Source organism: Patiria miniata, unplaced genomic scaffold, assembly GCF_015706575.1.
Source record: "Patiria miniata isolate m_02_andy unplaced genomic scaffold, ASM1570657v1 HiC_scaffold_14, whole genome shotgun sequence".
Taxonomy (NCBI): Eukaryota; Metazoa; Echinodermata; class Asteroidea; order Valvatida; family Asterinidae; genus Patiria; species Patiria miniata.
Window position 1 is genome coordinate 733,416 of NW_024037052.1, and position 20,094 is coordinate 753,509.

At 41.1% G+C, this 20,094-nt stretch overlaps 1 protein-coding gene and 1 long non-coding RNA gene across 2 annotated transcripts; one reads left to right on the forward strand and one right to left on the reverse strand.

Annotated features, from left to right (window-relative positions):
• Nucleotides 1-5,231: 5,231 nt before the first annotated feature.
• Nucleotides 5,232-10,642, forward strand: LOC119721840. The gene is made up of 2 exons (XR_005270313.1): nucleotides 5,232-5,290; nucleotides 7,656-10,642. It is a non-coding gene; the product is annotated as an uncharacterized LOC119721840 (long non-coding RNA).
• Nucleotides 10,643-12,265: 1,623 nt separating this feature from the next.
• Nucleotides 12,266-18,217, reverse strand: LOC119721841 (coiled-coil domain-containing protein 77-like). Its single transcript, XM_038191788.1, has 3 exons — nucleotides 18,003-18,217; nucleotides 15,586-15,738; nucleotides 12,266-14,613 (listed from the first exon to the last, which is right to left on the reverse strand). Exons 1-3 carry the CDS (start codon nucleotides 18,201-18,203, stop codon nucleotides 14,467-14,469), a joined length of 501 nt encoding a protein of 166 aa, XP_038047716.1. The 5' UTR covers nucleotides 18,204-18,217; the 3' UTR covers nucleotides 12,266-14,466.
• Nucleotides 18,218-20,094: the final 1,877 nt, after the last annotated feature.

The following is a 20,094-nucleotide window of genomic DNA, read 5'->3' on the forward strand; positions in this document are numbered from 1 at the left end:
GAAGGGGGGGGGGTAAGGGGGAGGTGAAACTTGTGTCACCGGCGGTGGAAGCTACCCCTGCCTGGGTCTTTGGTCTGAAATTGGGATCATATCTCCAGCTTGGGATGGAGATATGTCCTCTTTGCAGGTCTTAGCCCCAGGACGACCGTTGTGAAAGTGTGTGTGGTGGGTTGCCGGCTGTTTTGTTGCGTTCTGTTCATGTCTGTCTGTTTCGTCTCCCTATTTGTCCGGGCCCACTGTGTTCACCCCTTGTTTCAGTTCCGTTCGTCTTCGTTGAATGTTCAAAGATGCAGAGTTTTGACATTTCACTAACACTTTTTGTTTCTTCCCAGTTTTCTCTTTTCTGTGTGTGCAGATTGAAGATGAAGGGCACAGAAGTAAGGTCGTCCAAGTGCAGCATTCATCTCCCACAGGTAAATGAGTAATGTTTCTCCTTGCAAAACGTCTCTGTTTTGATGCGCTTCCTTGCATTTGAATGGGCTTGCTGGATTTTAACGTGGAGGTAGACCTTGGGGTATATCTTTGGAGTTTGAGATGGCAAGTTGGACATACAGTACTTGTTGATAAAATGGAAATGTATTGGAGGTTTGATGACAGGACGTGATGTCAGAAAATTTGGATATTGAATTTACAATGTATACTTGCTCTTTTTTTCTGCCACAGGGAGCTTTTGAATGCTGCGAAGAGAGAAGACGCCGGTTTTCATCGAAGTTTTTGTTAAGTAACTGTAACCTTTTTTCCGTGTGACGTCTATCGGGGAGGGAAGGGGGGGGGTAAGGGGGAGGTGAAACTTGTGTCACCGGCGGTGGAAGCTACCCCTGCCTGGGTCTTTGGTCTGAAATTGGGATCATATCTCCAGCTTGGGATGGAGATATGTCCTCTTTGCAGGTCTTAGCCCCAGGACGACCGTTGTGAAAGTGTGTGTGGTGGGTTGCCGGCTGTTTTGTTGCGTTCTGTTCATGTCTGTCTGTTTCGTCTCCCTATTTGTCCGGGCCCACTGTGTTCACCCCTTGTTTCAGTTCCGTTCGTCTTCGTTGAATGTTCAAAGATGCAGAGTTTTGACATTTCACTAACACTTTTTGTTTCTTCCCAGTTTTCTCTTTTCTGTGTGTGCAGATTGAAGATGAAGGGCACAGAAGTAAGGTCGTCCAAGTGCAGCATTCATCTCCCACAGGTAAATGAGTAATGTTTCTCCTTGCAAAACGTCTCTGTTTTGATGCGCTTCCTTGCATTTGAATGGGCTTGCTGGATTTTAACGTGGAGGTAGACCTTGGGGTATATCTTTGGAGTTTGAGATGGCAAGTTGGACATACAGTACTTGTTGATAAAATGGAAATGTATTGGAGGTTTGATGACAGGACGTGATGTCAGAAAATTTGGATATTGAATTTACAATGTATACTTGCTCTTTTTTTCTGCCACAGGGAGCTTTTGAATGCTGCGAAGAGAGAAGACGCCGGTTTTCATCGAAGTTTTTGTTAAGTAACTGTAACCTTTTTTCCGTGTGACGTCTATCGGGGAGGGAAGGGGGGGGGGTAAGGGGGAGGTGAAACTTGTGTCACCGGCGGTGGAAGCTACCCCTGCCTGGGTCTTTGGTCTGAAATTGGGATCATATCTCCAGCTTGGGATGGAGATATGTCCTCTTTGCAGGTCTTAGCCCCAGGACGACCGTTGTGAAAGTGTGTGTGGTGGGTTGCCGGCTGTTTTGTTGCGTTCTGTTCATGTCTGTCTGTTTCGTCTCCCTATTTGTCCGGGCCCACTGTGTTCACCCCTTGTTTCAGTTCCGTTCGTCTTCGTTGAATGTTCAAAGATGCAGAGTTTTGACATTTCACTAACACTTTTTGTTTCTTCCCAGTTTTCTCTTTTCTGTGTGTGCAGATTGAAGATGAAGGGCACAGAAGTAAGGTCGTCCAAGTGCAGCATTCATCTCCCACAGGTAAATGAGTAATGTTTCTCCTTGCAAAACGTCTCTGTTTTGATGCGCTTCCTTGCATTTGAATGGGCTTGCTGGATTTTAACGTGGAGGTAGACCTTGGGGTATATCTTTGGAGTTTGAGATGGCAAGTTGGACATACAGTACTTGTTGATAAAATGGAAATGTATTGGAGGTTTGATGACAGGACGTGATGTCAGAAAATTGGGATATTGAATTTACAATGTATACTTGCTCTTTTTTTCTGCCACAGGGAGCTTTTGAATGCTGCGAAGAGAGAAGACGCCGGTTTTCATCGAAGTTTTTGTTAAGTAACTGTAACCTTTTTTCCGTGTGACGTCTATCGGGGAGGGAAGGGGGGGGGTAAGGGGGAGGTGAAACTTGTGTCACCGGCGGTGGAAGCTACCCCTGCCTGGGTCTTTGGTCTGAAATTGGGATCATATCTCCAGCTTGGGATGGAGATATGTCCTCTTTGCAGGTCTTAGCCCCAGGACGACCGTTGTGAAAGTGTGTGTGGTGGGTTGCCGGCTGTTTTGTTGCGTTCTGTTCATGTCTGTCTGTTTCGTCTCCCTATTTGTCCGGGCCCACTGTGTTCACCCCTTGTTTCAGTTCCGTTCGTCTTCGTTGAATGTTCAAAGATGCAGAGTTTTGACATTTCACTAACACTTTTTGTTTCTTCCCAGTTTTCTCTTTTCTGTGTGTGCAGATTGAAGATGAAGGGCACAGAAGTAAGGTCGTCCAAGTGCAGCATTCATCTCCCACAGGTAAATGAGTAATGTTTCTCCTTGCAAAACGTCTCTGTTTTGATGCGCTTCCTTGCATTTGAATGGGCTTGCTGGATTTTAACGTGGAGGTAGACCTTGGGGTATATCTTTGGAGTTTGAGATGGCAAGTTGGACATACAGTACTTGTTGATAAAATGGAAATGTATTGGAGGTTTGATGACAGGACGTGATGTCAGAAAATTGGGATATTGAATTTACAATGTATACTTGCTCTTTTTTTCTGCCACAGGGAGCTTTTGAATGCTGCGAAGAGAGAAGACGCCGGTTTTCATCGAAGTTTTTGTTAAGTAACTGTAACCTTTTTTCCGTGTGACGTCTATCGGGGAGGGAAGGGGGGGGGGTAAGGGGGAGGTGAAACTTGTGTCACCGGCGGTGGAAGCTACCCCTGCCTGGGTCTTTGGTCTGAAATTGGGATCATATCTCCAGCTTGGGATGGAGATATGTCCTCTTTGCAGGTCTTAGCCCCAGGACGACCGTTGTGAAAGTGTGTGTGGTGGGTTGCCGGCTGTTTTGTTGCGTTCTGTTCATGTCTGTCTGTTTCGTCTCCCTATTTGTCCGGGCCCACTGTGTTCACCCCTTGTTTCAGTTCCGTTCGTCTTCGTTGAATGTTCAAAGATGCAGAGTTTTGACATTTCACTAACACTTTTTGTTTCTTCCCAGTTTTCTCTTTTCTGTGTGTGCAGATTGAAGATGAAGGGCACAGAAGTAAGGTCGTCCAAGTGCAGCATTCATCTCCCACAGGTAAATGAGTAATGTTTCTCCTTGCAAAACGTCTCTGTTTTGATGCGCTTCCTTGCATTTGAATGGGCTTGCTGGATTTTAACGTGGAGGTAGACCTTGGGGTATATCTTTGGAGTTTGAGATGGCAAGTTGGACATACAGTACTTGTTGATAAAATGGAAATGTATTGGAGGTTTGATGACAGGACGTGATGTCAGAAAATTGGGATATTGAATTTACAATGTATACTTGCTCTTTTTTTCTGCCACAGGGAGCTTTTGAATGCTGCGAAGAGAGAAGACGCCGGTTTTCATCGAAGTTTTTGTTAAGTAACTGTAACCTTTTTTCCGTGTGACGTCTATCGGGGAGGGAAGGGGGGGGGTAAGGGGGAGGTGAAACTTGTGTCACCGGCGGTGGAAGCTACCCCTGCCTGGGTCTTTGGTCTGAAATTGGGATCATATCTCCAGCTTGGGATGGAGATATGTCCTCTTTGCAGGTCTTAGCCCCAGGACGACCGTTGTGAAAGTGTGTGTGGTGGGTTGCCGGCTGTTTTGTTGCGTTCTGTTCATGTCTGTCTGTTTCGTCTCCCTATTTGTCCGGGCCCACTGTGTTCACCCCTTGTTTCAGTTCCGTTCGTCTTCGTTGAATGTTCAAAGATGCAGAGTTTTGACATTTCACTAACACTTTTTGTTTCTTCCCAGTTTTCTCTTTTCTGTGTGTGCAGATTGAAGATGAAGGGCACAGAAGTAAGGTCGTCCAAGTGCAGCATTCATCTCCCACAGGTAAATGAGTAATGTTTCTCCTTGCAAAACGTCTCTGTTTTGATGCGCTTCCTTGCATTTGAATGGGCTTGCTGGATTTTAACGTGGAGGTAGACCTTGGGGTATATCTTTGGAGTTTGAGATGGCAAGTTGGACATACAGTACTTGTTGATAAAATGGAAATGTATTGGAGGTTTGATGACAGGACGTGATGTCAGAAAATTTGGATATTGAATTTACAATGTATACTTGCTCTTTTTTTCTGCCACAGGGAGCTTTTGAATGCTGCGAAGAGAGAAGACGCCGGTTTTCATCGAAGTTTTTGTTAAGTAACTGTAACCTTTTTTCCGTGTGACGTCTATCGGGGAGGGAAGGGGGGGGGGTAAGGGGGAGGTGAAACTTGTGTCACCGGCGGTGGAAGCTACCCCTGCCTGGGTCTTTGGTCTGAAATTGGGATCATATCTCCAGCTTGGGATGGAGATATGTCCTCTTTGCAGGTCTTAGCCCCAGGACGACCGTTGTGAAAGTGTGTGTGGTGGGTTGCCGGCTGTTTTGTTGCGTTCTGTTCATGTCTGTCTGTTTCGTCTCCCTATTTGTCCGGGCCCACTGTGTTCACCCCTTGTTTCAGTTCCGTTCGTCTTCGTTGAATGTTCAAAGATGCAGAGTTTTGACATTTCACTAACACTTTTTGTTTCTTCCCAGTTTTCTCTTTTCTGTGTGTGCAGATTGAAGATGAAGGGCACAGAAGTAAGGTCGTCCAAGTGCAGCATTCATCTCCCACAGGTAAATGAGTAATGTTTCTCCTTGCAAAACGTCTCTGTTTTGATGCGCTTCCTTGCATTTGAATGGGCTTGCTGGATTTTAACGTGGAGGTAGACCTTGGGGTATATCTTTGGAGTTTGAGATGGCAAGTTGGACATACAGTACTTGTTGATAAAATGGAAATGTATTGGAGGTTTGATGACAGGACGTGATGTCAGAAAATTGGGATATTGAATTTACAATGTATACTTGCTCTTTTTTTCTGCCACAGGGAGCTTTTGAATGCTGCGAAGAGAGAAGACGCCGGTTTTCATCGAAGTTTTTGTTAAGTAACTGTAACCTTTTTTCCGTGTGACGTCTATCGGGGAGGGAAGGGGGGGGGTAAGGGGGAGGTGAAACTTGTGTCACCGGCGGTGGAAGCTACCCCTGCCTGGGTCTTTGGTCTGAAATTGGGATCATATCTCCAGCTTGGGATGGAGATATGTCCTCTTTGCAGGTCTTAGCCCCAGGACGACCGTTGTGAAAGTGTGTGTGGTGGGTTGCCGGCTGTTTTGTTGCGTTCTGTTCATGTCTGTCTGTTTCGTCTCCCTATTTGTCCGGGCCCACTGTGTTCACCCCTTGTTTCAGTTCCGTTCGTCTTCGTTGAATGTTCAAAGATGCAGAGTTTTGACATTTCACTAACACTTTTTGTTTCTTCCCAGTTTTCTCTTTTCTGTGTGTGCAGATTGAAGATGAAGGGCACAGAAGTAAGGTCGTCCAAGTGCAGCATTCATCTCCCACAGGTAAATGAGTAATGTTTCTCCTTGCAAAACGTCTCTGTTTTGATGCGCTTCCTTGCATTTGAATGGGCTTGCTGGATTTTAACGTGGAGGTAGACCTTGGGGTATATCTTTGGAGTTTGAGATGGCAAGTTGGACATACAGTACTTGTTGATAAAATGGAAATGTATTGGAGGTTTGATGACAGGACGTGATGTCAGAAAATTGGATATTGAATTTACAATGTATACTTGCTCTTTTTTTCTGCCACAGGGAGCTTTTGAATGCTGCGAAGAGAGAAGACGCCGGTTTTCATCGAAGTTTTTGTTAAGTAACTGTAACCTTTTTTCCGTGTGACGTCTATCGGGGAGGGAAGGGGGGGGGGGTAAGGGGGAGGTGAAACTTGTGTCACCGGCGGTGGAAGCTACCCCTGCCTGGGTCTTTGGTCTGAAATTGGGATCATATCTCCAGCTTGGGATGGAGATATGTCCTCTTTGCAGGTCTTAGCCCCAGGACGACCGTTGTGAAAGTGTGTGTGGTGGGTTGCCGGCTGTTTTGTTGCGTTCTGTTCATGTCTGTCTGTTTCGTCTCCCTATTTGTCCGGGCCCACTGTGTTCACCCCTTGTTTCAGTTCCGTTCGTCTTCGTTGAATGTTCAAAGATGCAGAGTTTTGACATTTCACTAACACTTTTTGTTTCTTCCCAGTTTTCTCTTTTCTGTGTGTGCAGATTGAAGATGAAGGGCACAGAAGTAAGGTCGTCCAAGTGCAGCATTCATCTCCCACAGGTAAATGAGTAATGTTTCTCCTTGCAAAACGTCTCTGTTTTGATGCGCTTCCTTGCATTTGAATGGGCTTGCTGGATTTTAACGTGGAGGTAGACCTTGGGGTATATCTTTGGAGTTTGAGATGGCAAGTTGGACATACAGTACTTGTTGATAAAATGGAAATGTATTGGAGGTTTGATGACAGGACGTGATGTCAGAAAATTTGGATATTGAATTTACAATGTATACTTGCTCTTTTTTCTGCCACAGGGAGCTTTTGAATGCTGCGAAGAGAGAAGACGCCGGTTTTCATCGAAGTTTTTGTTAAGTAACTGTAACCTTTTTTCCGTGTGACGTCTATCGGGGAGGGAAGGGGGGGGGGGGGTAAGGGGGAGGTGCAACTTGTGTCACCGGCGGTGGAAGCTACCCCTGCCTGGGTCTTTGGTCTGAAATTGGGATCATATCTCCAGCTTGGGATGGAGATACTTTATACCATCTTGCTCACAGCCATTTTGAATTCACGTTCGTGTTTGTAGAACATAATGAAATTAGATGGATTGCATTTTGAAAGTGTACTCTAAATGCAACGTGCAAGTGCTACATACATGTACGCAAGCAAGTTAAGCGCATTATGACGGTTAAAAAACGTCACGGCAAAAATCAGCTGCAGCAGATATGCGCACACATTTTCGCAGAGCAAATGAAACACTCAATTTACTGTGCATTTCAGTTTGAGTGTATCGGCTTTGATAGCACACCTGTATGGAATACAAACGCAGATACAAATAGCCGTACAAAAGTTTGAGTTTTCCATAGGTTTGTGCACAAACATGGATGCGCCCATCAGCCATCACTTTGTACATCGAGTCAGCACTCTAGTAATTCAGTGTAGCTCTATGGCAGTAATGTAGTTTCTTCCTAATTGCTTCTTGAAATACGTGTTTTTGTGTTTGTGCATTGGTCATGTATTTTTGTAATACAGAGGATTTCATGTGGAAAATGTTGTTGCATTTTACCTGAATGCTATTAAAATGCATGTACATGTACATTTCCAGGTTTTGTTTATGCACTTGGAAACATGCCCAATTGCCTGAGAATTGCAATATGAAATTTTGGAACAAAAAGTAATCTTTTTAACAATAATTTTCTTTGCATTTCTGCCTGTACACAGACCCTGGAAATCAACGCCACAATTAATGCCCCTCCCCAGAAAGAACCGCACCGGCAGCAACCCCGTCAGTTCAGTCTTCAGCACACGACGCAACAAAGTCACCCAACCTACCTTAGACCTTCAGCACCGCAGGCAATATCGACACCTCGGACTCATGATGTGGTCAATTCCACGCTGGTGTAACAAGCCATTAAGCCTCAGGCATGTGCACTGGCTCTTCATGAGCCCAGTCTCTTAAACATCTCACCCATAGATTGTGTCAGCTGATGGTATTGTACAAATTGCAACATGATCAGAGAAATAGTAGTGGCAAGTTACACTGAGTGAGAGGAGGTAGTGTGAAATCACTGGTGCCAAGGTGGGCTGATGTGGACTACCATACCTCCTAACGTGGACAAGTAATACACTACTTACCCGAAATGAACCATGTTGTATTTGTTCTGTTACACCCATACATAATTCATTAGTTCCATTGGAAGAAATTCATTGGAATTCCATGGAACATCCCTCCCATGAAATGCGTATATACTGTCATTCTTGAAGGTTGCAGTGTGGTACCACTAGCAACCCGACTTGCATGTGCAATTGTTGCATAGCTCAGGGTTTCAGAGCTAATTATGGGGTACTTCTGTCCTGGTAGCACTGACTGGTTTACGTGCCTCATGCGTGTGCCGTGTGTGCAGGGTAGCTGCTTTTGCTTCCCAGACAAACCTATGCAAGTATGAATAATGCTTTAAGCTTCACTTGTTGTTACTGTACTACCGCCTATTGTCCAAAAGACTAGTCCATGACCCAAAGTGCTAAAAGCACAGCAACTAAAGAACTACATCACTGCAACTGGAGGTCTGTGTTGATGTGGGTGCTCTTGCAGACCATTTCTTGATAGCGCAACACCAGTGTGAACATTTTGTCAAGGGGAAGATTGCAGAAGTGCAATAACAAGTGAATTTCAGTACACACAAATTGAATAAATATTGTCTTGCATTAGGAGTATATAATCAGCTGTCCGGTGTATCTGTAGGTGAGGTGTTTATACAAAGTAAATATTGACTGTTCTAACGTGTGGTACAGTAAAAAGAGTTTCACTTAGTGATCCGTGGAGTGCTATATTTTCCCTCCACTCTTCCTTGAGAATATACTTACAATATGGTATGGATCACCTTGCAATGGTATCGTTTGATTGTACCACTCATTGCAGTCAATATTAGCATACATTGTACTTAAAAGGCAGTGGTGTAGTCAAGTACATTTCCATGAGTACGAAATGTACTGGAGTATGAGTATGAGTACTGCAACACTGCTAGAAGGCATATGAAGTGTGACTCATGAGAATGTGGAGGTGCACATTGATCTATGCAAGACAAAGCTTTGCTTACTGCATTTATTCTAGCTTTATATGAACATCTTCCATATGCCCAGTGACATCTGAAACATTTTTGTCATTGACCTGACCAATCACATTGCTTTATGACTATAACAATGAACAAGTAAGGGCGTTGTTTTCTTCTCTTGCTTTTGCAAAGTTTAAGGAAAACAAGACAAGTCCCTGCATGCTTGATTGATGCGGCATGATTGTCAACATCTGACATGGTTTCTGCACATCCACGTACTCTGGTTCATATTTAACTTATGTAACTTCTTGGAAGCTTCCATCCTATTGTTCATTTGTGTCTCGGTAAACAGTCAAAATGTGGTATTAAGCGCATTCAGTTTTGCTGTTGAACCACTGTTATTAACACATTGAACCCAACTTTTTCAACAACTCAGAATATAGTATAGGTAGATTTTTCTTTAGGACATTAATATCCATGATATATATACGTATATATTTTTAAGAAGGGGCTAAAGTCCAGCACTTTTTGAGTGAGAAAGCTAGAATTGTTTTGCTTGTATCCTATTGTGTATAGCTATCCAGAGATAAGTTGTGTCTAGTTTCTGTGCTGTTATAGTTTGGTTTTCGTATATGGCACATGATGTAGGGTTTGATATTTACTTTGCTAGCTTGTGATTTGCAACTTTGCCACAAACATTTAAGATAAATATAAAGATCATAAAATGATCACTTTTTTGTTATTAATTTCATTAATCAGAAATACAGGTGGAATGTAGGTTAGCTATACACATCAATCATATTGACAAATATGTTGGTTTGTATAAAAAAAAAGGCCTCCTGTTTAAACGATATACTTAAAGTCTTTATTAGTTTAATTGTGTTGGACAATATATTTCAAATGATGTTTATTATATAAAAAAGTGATCACATAGGGAAATGGTTTCAGTAAATTATGTTTAAAAGAAATCATTTCTGCTATGCAAAATGTAAAAAAAAGGTTTAAATATTGTATGGTTTTACTTGTTTATGTATATTCATTTACTTTTACAAAATTGTGCAATTTATGAATTAATAACTGAGCTTTCAGACATTTGAGATGGAAAAAGTCAACATTGATACTAAAGGACCTAAGACAAGAAATGGGAAAATGGGGGGGGGGGGGGCGGAGCGTTTGTTGAATTCTTTATTTCAGTTATGCTGGTAGCTTTATTTATTTGACATGGTCCTACAGAAACTGCAATTGTTGCAATAAAGTAGTCCAAGTTATTCTTTTGCTAACTGCGAAAACTGTAAACTAATGAATGTACACATGTTTTTGTGAGAATAGATTTGGTTTATTGTAACAATGTATGGTTATATTTTGTACAAATTATCCTACTTCCCATGCATGGATGCTGTGATTATGTTCAGTAATTTAGTTGTTTTAAGTCTATTTTCTTCGGTCAAGATAGAGGTTCTGAGTACAAACAATGTGCTTTTTAAAAATGAACGAGTGATTGTTTGAATTATTGTCTGGTACAATTTATGTTGCACATTGTGACTTGCTTTTCACAGAGTGCATGTACATGTAATATATGAATTCTGTAACGTATGTACTACTAGTATGTTATGTCCAGTGGCCCTAAGAGTGAAATAACATTATGTGAGACTTGCACTTGTGCGTTTAATATCTCCATTATTTAAGTTGTCATTGAGACTCAACTAGAAAAGACTCGAGTTGAAATCGTAATCTTTTCAATGAGGGAATAAATGTGTGTGCTTGTTGGTCGATATTAAACACTGTTCAACACCGGCTTGGAGTCTGGATGATGATACTGACCGGAGCCAAAGGCAAGGGTCGTTATCAGCATCCAGACTCAACCGGTCTTAAACAAAGTGTAGAATACCGGCCAAGCACATATTTATTTCCATTCATAAATACCTCTTCGGTCAAAAAATCTAAACTTTTGGTCCAAAAGTCAAAGGAAGTTAAAACTTATAGATTTCTTACAATTTTGTTCAACAATTTTACTACACTTTTTTTTCTCGAAACGCCCATCTAGCTATTTCATGTTATGTCCCTTTACATGGGTCAACTGTCGTAGGTCAACCAGCCCTAGTGTCAACATATCTAAACTCAACTTTGATTGGCTGGCCCGTGGGGTCGCATACAATTTGCATGTTCGGATATATCAGACATTCGTAGTGAGGCTCTGTAAACATGATCGTTTGATCCTCGGACTACCCAGGAGGCTAGTTTTACCACTCAACTTGAAGCAGCTGATATTTGTATAATTAAGAGCTCAATGGTAGTTGCCCCAGTCTAGTCTTGGGAAGGTCTATGTACATTGTTTCAAGTTGAAGCTCATGAGATTGATCAGTTGACATTCATGACATTGAATTGTATAGATTAGGGATAGGCAATGTGGCAATATTTATGAGGTTGGTACCTAGACAGGCTTGTAGGGGCATCAAGGTCTGCATATGCAAACCGCCCCCCCCCCCCCACACACACACACACAAAGAAATAAAATCCACATTTTTGCTGAATATTTTTGTGAAGTAATTTGGCTCATCTATTACTTTCACCACTGCCTTTAAAAGATTACCTGCAACCATGATGCTTCAACTGAATAAAAATGACATAATAGTGCCATCCAGAGACTAATGTAATCAAGCCCCCCCCCCCTTCCTTGAGTTTGTCAAACTGCAAGTCTTACCCAATTATATGTTGGTCTGGTGTCTTTACCCCCCCCCCCCCCCCTCGTGCATACATGCCTGGTATTGGCTCAACTGTGGCTTCTATTAGTGATTTCTTGATTGGTCAAAACATTCAACACGGTGGCACTGTGTGTAACAAACTAACAGACATGTATGTTGTACATATGTGCTTATCTTCAACCAAATTTGAATTCTTATACTGATAGGTTGATACATGAAACAGGCATGCAACTCAAAATTTACAAGAAAAGGAGGAAATTCCAAACCACACAAGCCTTTGTACAGTATTTTTCAAAAATTGTAATGGCATTCATGAGAAGAAAAGAAAGAAGGAAATCAGCAGATCCAAGGAAAAATTGCATGCCTGATGGCAACAACAGTGTTATTATCCCATAATGGGCCACACTGCACCACACAACGCAAGACGCTTGCTGCACGTACGTATGTGGTAGATGAAAGCTGAAACGTGACGACAGCGTGCACGTAACTGTGCATGAAGTGTGCTGGAAGATGAATTGTTAAACCCACTCACACTCATGGAACACACAAAATAAAGCGCTTGAATGCCAATCACAAATTTGTTCTGAAAGCTTGCATAGATCCTTTTAATATTCTACATTTAATTCCAAAATCCTTCACCATAAAAATAAAGTCCTTAAAATAGCCAACTTATTTTAAAAAGTATTTCACTGCAAAAATTCCAAAAGATATTAACAGTTGCATAAAATAATCTCTCTGTTCAATCCTTACTGCCAAGCATATCAATAGGGCTCACTCAATGACGGTCATCTCTTGATTGCTTATTTTACGCAATCAAGCACGCATTGCGCAGTGTTAAAAATGTTCCAAACACACGCGCTTCTTGCTTGAAATGTGTTTGAAATACGACACAGCCGATGTGCGTTATTCAGTTGATGCTCAAAATGTTGATGCATGTGGCTGGTCTGTAGGAAATGACGTCATTTGAATGAGACCTATTGATATTGGACACCAATATAAGATTGTATGGTAGAATACATGTGACTTCATTGCATACACTACTTTGTACATCTCTCCTACATTAGAACAACATGCAGGACATGACCCCAATACATGTACTTTTTGTGCATAGTTAATTGGAATAACAAGCTTGACACAAATGTTTGGAACAACAAATGGGTATTGAAGGACAACTTGCAAACTAGATGGTGAGAAGAGGGCACTATTTACCATTCTGAAATGAACAGGACTGTTCATGTAGTCATCGAGGACAAAACGTGGACATCTGCGTTTCTGCTGTCAGAATAGCAGATTGAGTATTTTTTGAATGGTTCATTTTGTTCTGCTTTCCCGCCTTTGTGCTACCATAAATGCAGAATTTACTGTTTAATAAAATCCACTGTAGTGCTTTTATGCTACCTGAAATGCAGATTTTGCTTTTCCTCCCTTGCTGGAGGGAGAAAAAGTGGACATCTGCTTTTCTCTTGTTCAAAAATCAGATCAAACCGTTTCTGACGTTTCCATTTCCTGCTTTTGTGCTACCCAAAATGTATATTTTTGTTTTTTGCTTTTCTCATTTCTTAGAACCAGAAAAGCAAAACGAACCTTTGGTAACTACCATTTGTATTCTGCTTTTGGTTAAAAGGAAAATGAAACGGTGCTTCTGAGAAAAATAAGCACCGTTTCATTTTTCTTTGAGTGTAGGTTAACAGGGTTTTTTAGGCGTTCCCCCTTAAAGAGCTTCCACATCACAAAGTTACAAAATGAAAAATGTATTGTCGGAAAATGGCCATACTTCTGTTATCTGCTCTTCTGACAGCAGAAAAGCGATGTCCACTTTGTGTCCTCCTTGGGCCTTACCATAGTGTACCCAAAGTATCGCATTTGAGAAGTCTTTGCTGTGCGCAGTAAACCCATATGTGAGCTGCACAAGCATTACTTCAATAACATCTGAACATACTGGCATGCAATTTCAGTAGTTATTGCCTCCATTTTAAACAGATTCAATTTCAAAACATTGACTATTTTGGCAGTATACATTGCCCCCACAATATAATGGAGCCTTTTCATGTCAAGGTTCCTGTGAGATAACAAATACAACAAACTCTCTCCAGTTTTAAGTAACCAAAGTAACTGTACATGTGGGCATTGTTATGTTAGTACTGTTACTATTCTACGCAGAACAACCGGCCATTCGTACTAAAGTGACAAAGTGACATCAGTTCTCACGTAGCACATGAACAAAAAGGAGCCTTTTTCTCTAAATGTTTGAAATCGTTCACAAGAACAGCGAATACAGCAGCTGAACTATCAGCATGCTAGCATCGGTGGATTTATAGGATCTCCTCCAACTGTTTCTAATCTTAAGTTGTCAGACAAGTCAATTATTAATAACATCAGACATACATGCACTGTTCTTGTGAATATCAGATTTTTGACCCAGGGTGGCAAAAAGGTTCACTTTTTCTATTCACTTGGCACAATAAAATGTTTATGCATAGGCCTTGGTGGGAAAGACAATAGCAACGAAGTCCTATGTCCAATTTGATTGAAAGTTTGATAAGGTTTCCCTGTATTCTCAAGATGTACAGTATCCACTCAGCTATAACTTCAACAGGTAAGTTGTTATGGATCTAACTTAAGATTTGGAGCAATTTTGTTTTTGCTTCAAAAAAAAAAACCCAAAAGGCACAAATATCACAAGATCCTATGCATCTTCAAACAGAGAATGAGGCTTCCCAAAGTTATAAGTCATTTGATCAAATGTGGAGACACAGTGAGGGGTGATTGTGTGTATTACTAGAGATTCCTGAGGTCTGTTTCCACGCCATAGATCAGAGCCTTGAGTTGATGTAGCTCACTCTGCATCTTCTTTGATCTCTTAGCTGTCTGATGAATATTATGCAGCATGAACATATCACCATCTTCCCCAACACCCACTGTCACCTGTTCAGCATGGCAACAAAACAAGAAGGGTTTACATTACAAAGCACTGACAATGATCCAGGGCTAGGGATGTAGTTGATTCCATTCACAAGTCCACCACAAGTCCAGACACAAGTAATTCGTGAGTCCATCACAAGTCCAGGCACAAGATACACTGGATGCCTTTGTCAAAGCTCATTTGAATAGCTTGTGAGTTAAATTGGTGTTGGAGGACTTGTGGTGGACTTGCAGGGACTAGTGATGGACTCGACTACATCCCTGCAATGATGTCCTTGCAATCTTGATTTCAGTGACAACATCATTATGGACTAAGATGACATAACATCTCACTAACAGAATCTGCTTCTTGATTTAGTCAAGAGCACGTTTCATGGAATGCACCATTTTACTTTATATAATCGACATACAGATCGTTGTCATTTGATTGGTGGAACTCACATCATGTGGCATTCGTTATTGCTCCCATTCACGCCGGGGCTCAAAAAGTCCCATTCGCCTATGGGGAATGGGAAATACTATTGAACAGTTAGGATCATTCTTGTTCCATGACGCAGTTGTATGCAAATGCATGCTGGTGTGCGCGTTTAGCATTGCACGTAGCCAGCGTTGGGTTCAAACATTTTCGTGAAGGGGTGGTTTGGAAGAGAAAAATACATTTTCAACCAATTTTATATTGAAATAAAAGTTCAAATATCAAATGACAAGGATCTATGTGTCAGTTATATAAAACAAATATAAAAGTTCGACATGTTTTTGTACATGGTGGAAGTGTGGCCTTTATTTATGGAGGTAGTCCAGTAAAATGGCCACATATGGGGCTAAGCATGACCCAGCCTTTGGGGTACTTGTTCGCAGTGTCCGCACCACGATCTGCATGAACTGCACTATAGCTGACCAACATAGGAAAGTAGAAAACAGCAACGGACAAATGCAAACTAACAACATGACTGACATGAACAGACAATACTCCACCTTGTAGAGTTGCTTCTCAACATCCTTGAGTTGGTTTCTCAAGATTCGGGTATCATTCTTGAAACCTTCTATCTCCAGATTCCGTCGCTTCTCCATGGCCTCATACCGCTGGTTCATCAGGTGTAAACGCTTAGCAAGCTTTTCCGTCTTATCCTGTGGATAAATAACCACAAGAATGAATGGTACTAGAAACAGGTTTCGGCAATAGATCAGAAATGGCTTAAACTTTGCATGAGCAGTTGGTACTGTTTGAATATCAGAGTTTATTTTGTTCACTTTTCGATAGCAATCAGAACAATCCACTGAAGGGAATTTGAAGTCGGAATTCTATTTTTGATACATTTTGGTACCAACAAAATAGGATTACATAATAATCCTGTTTTAATCCTAAAAATGTGATAAATAGTGATATGACAGTATTCTACCAATACACACACACAAATATGTACTCATGCCATCAGTTTCTGTCATGAGAAAGTATAGGTCATGAAAAACTGACTGGACCTTTTTTTTTACGTTTTGCGTAATTTGTTTCGCTTCAGTGACTTCTAATATTTCAGCCTTCGAAAATGTCCTTCCGTTACCGAAAAAATACATATTTTTAATTTATTTTCAAAACTTGCAGTATGAATGCAATGAAAGTTATTGTGCAAAGCAAGTTTAGGTAGGCCTTCAATATGACATTATAACTGACACTGCTGTACGTATCGTTTTTTAATTACAATTAATTAAATCCCGTCCTTCCGTTACCAAATTGGTAACGGAAGGACGGTAACGGAAGGACAAATGTTATTTTTATCAAATGTAACGACATTTGTGCTCATGTTTGAAAAATGAAAATCACTGCAACTACATGCATGTATAATGCGCATTGAAAGGACATTCATGTGACCCACCTTCACAAAGCTGGTATGAGCAGGGCAAGGTGTTCATTACAAAGGATGGCACAGGCATATGTATAACATGTACATGTACAATGTACATGTATGACAATGTACCGGTACTCATACATGTATGGAGTTGTTGCAGAAAATCAAATCATTAAGTTGCTGCTATCACCATTCATGGACAATAGAGAAAGATACAATTTCTGTGAAGCCATTCCAGAAGCAAATTAAGTAAAAAATGAGATGGCAGAAAGTACCAGTGCTATTGGGCACTTTCATACAATTTACATGTGTAAGACATGTGAGGTGCAATTTTTGACAAATTAAGTTAACAACTTCAGGCTGGATGTTTATAAGATAATTATTGTTAATACTCTAAATCATTAAAATTTGATTTCAAACACTGAATTTAGAGTTCAATTAAAAGCAACACCTAAAACATTTTTTAAAGCACAATGATTCTGAAGCCATCAGTTCTACCTGTAGATGTTTTTAATGTACATGTAAGCTGGTCGCCCCTGCCCCCCCCCCCACCCTTTAGGTAAACCACTGAACCTACTGGTGTTATTATTAAAAGTTGTTGGTGAACATGTAACCAATATACTCAAGTGCTCAAATACTGTGTATTTAAAACTTTTAAGGATTAAGGTGATGGGTTTGAAGTCCATTTCTGTAGTTGTCTTGTGTTCGTGAATTATGTGTTTTTGGTTGTTCTGTTCACAAACTCATCTATGTTTCAAGTCACAGACCATACAGGGATGAAACTGGCCTATGGGGAAAAAATCTGAAAATAGGCCGGCCAAAATTCTGTGTCCGAAATCTGGGCTGCGCCGCAAGTACACATACGTACTATATGTACAATAAACTTCGTGTTCAATTTCTGGACATCGCCTCCTTTTTTTCTTTTACATGTACATGTAGATCCAAATGAAATTTTACGATGTGAAAAATGTTCAGTGTTTCCATAAGATTAAAAAGCCCGAATTAGGGTTGGAGTTTCTGACTCGTAATTAAAGAAATTCACATCTTACTTGAGACACGGAGAAAGTCAAGGAAAAAGTCCAAGACAACAAGTCCACTAACGCATGGTAGGTGGAACTGGAAAAAGTTTGGCATTAGGCCTGCCGTCTTTTTCGTACAACAACTGCCGGTGAAATTTGTCTTCTATGCTCTCCTCGCCTTCCTCAAGATTTTGCATGGAAGAGATCGTCAGACTAAAACCACCACGTTGCAATCATTCAGTATCATTTGTACAACACTGAATAAAGTAGATCTGCCAAAGTCCAAAATGCTCCTTATGTGCGATTACCCCAATAGTTTGATTGCAGCTTTTGAGGGGGCCATTCAGTTGTGACTTTGTAACAAGATTCTTTTGTTTTGCTAACTTTTGAAAAAAAAATGATTTCTGAATGGAAAAGTTAGTTCTTTTTTTAAAGCAATTCAAACGAATTTGCTTGAAAATGATCATTATTGTATTGTATTTAACTTGAAATGATTTCTTTGTGCAGGAAGCTTCTCTATAATGCCCACCTCAATTTCCAAGTTCTGTGTTTGTCTCTCTTCCAGTGCATGATCTGAGATGACTAAGACGTCATCTTTGGAGACATCTAGTTGTTCCTTACATCGATCCAGCTCCTGTAGTAGACGGTCCTTCTCTGCCATCCAGACTCGCTCCTGAGATCGTCCTTCATACTTCAGCTCTAGATAGTCCTTAGTGCTGTCATACAACATCTGCTGTGTACGATGGAACCTATTAACAGAAGAATGTCCATGACAAGTGATGTATGATGGTTGAACAAGGTAGCTGAATAAAGGATACACATTCTACTTTTGTTTAAAGAACGGTAAGTGTCTTATTAGTCATTCATAAGATTTCATTTCATTTTGCGTCGGGGTGATGTAAATCAAATTAGGTTATGCCCTTCACCGACATATAAACACTGTATACTCTCTGTGTTACCTCCCGAGTGAAAGTTGAAAAAAATCACTCCGGTCGAACCCATGACCCTCCTGCTTTCTAGTGCAGATGTCTTACCACTTGACCACCGAGCTAACGGGATCAGTTGGCTGGTTCGAATCTGATGTACATAGCAGCGGGTACTACATTAACTATTCATAAGATGGTAAGACATCTGCAATAGAAAGCAGGAGGTCGTGGGTTCGAGTCCCACCGGAGTGATTTTTTTCCAACTTTCACTCGGGAGGAAACACACTGAGAATACAGTGTTTATACATCGGTGATGGACAAAACCTAATTTGGTTTTATTAGTCAATTGACTCATGTAATTTCAGCAAGCACACACTGCATATGCCTCCATGTTATTTTGGCAAGATGTGTTGCCAATATACTAGTGTGGAAAGACTGTGGTTTCTAAAATAACTAAGATCAAAGTGCTTTACATTATTATTACCCCTGATCATTGGGCCAATGAAACATTGCAAATACAATCTCAGCTTCCTGTGGAATATGGATTTTTATTCACGAGAAAGTCATTTTAGTCATGTTCCCTGACAGTATTTTATAAACTATTGAATAGGATGGTGCCAGACTATTTTTGCATTCTAGCCTCACTTTCAATTTTTATTTTAAATGTGGCTTAAAAACATTAGGGTATGTTTAACAACAAATTTAAATTTTCATTAAAGCAGACTGGTATTAATTTGTAATTAATTTTATGTCACTGCTTTAATTTCTCTTTGCAAGTTCCAAATATGAAGATTTTACCTCGCTTTCAATTTAATATAGTCGACTCCTGAATAAAGCCCATACAGCTCGGTGTAGTCATTTCGACGCAAGGTAGCTAAAATCAATCACAATTGCGATCTCTGTTCTCACAGGTACCCATTTACTCCTGGGTGGGGCGAAGCAATGAGTGACAAAGTGTCTTGCCAAAGGGAACATGCACCATATCCCCAGGCTGGACTCGAACCCACAACCTGTAGAATTACCCGCAGACAACGAGTTCAATGCTCCAGACCATGAGACCAGGGCACTCCACATATTTAGAAATGTTTTGCCAATTCATGCAACAACACAAACACCAGGTAATATAATCTATTTGAAACCCCTGCCCGTTGTCCAAACTGCACACATGTGCATTTATCTTTATTGGTACCTTCAAGGATGTAACTGGGGTCCAAGTTGCTGGAGGGCCCTAAAGGGACCTCAGTTTCTAGTAGGAGGCAGTCTTTGAGCAGAGGGGTCCATGCCCCTCATCCTCCTCCCCTATCATTAGCTATGCCACTGGGCACCTTTGTCAAGTTCATTTAAGATTATAAGGAATCAATGAAGGGAGTTCCTACTTTTCATTGAGGGAGTGAATCTTGGAGCGATCTCTCTCAATCACAGTCTGCATCTCTTCCATCCTGACCCTACGATCCTCCAGCAAGGCTTCCGTCTGCTCTCTAGATAGCTCAGCTTGTTCCTTCATCTGAGATTGTAGAGCTTCAATCTGTAGCAACAGACTCTCTGGCTCTGCCTGCTGCTGGGCTGAATCAGGATGGACAGCTTTGGGCTGGGCGCTGTTGGACTGAAATGAGGATTGGAAAATATTGATGGATGGTAACAGGATCAACCTGCTGGTACAGACTCGGACAAAAGAAACCACCATTTTGGAGATGA

Coding starts and splice junctions, on each gene's coding strand:
- LOC119721841 (XM_038191788.1), bottom strand. CDS start 18,203: ATGTTGTATGACAGCACTAAGGACTATCTAGAGCTGAAGTATGAAGGA. Junction 15,739..18,002: donor CACAGAACTTGGAAATTGAG/GTGGGCATTATA, acceptor ATTTATCCACAG/GATAAGACGGAAAAGCTTGC. Junction 14,614..15,585: donor TTGAGAAGCAACTCTACAAG/GTGGAGTATTGT, acceptor CATGCTGAACAG/GTGACAGTGGGTGTTGGGGA.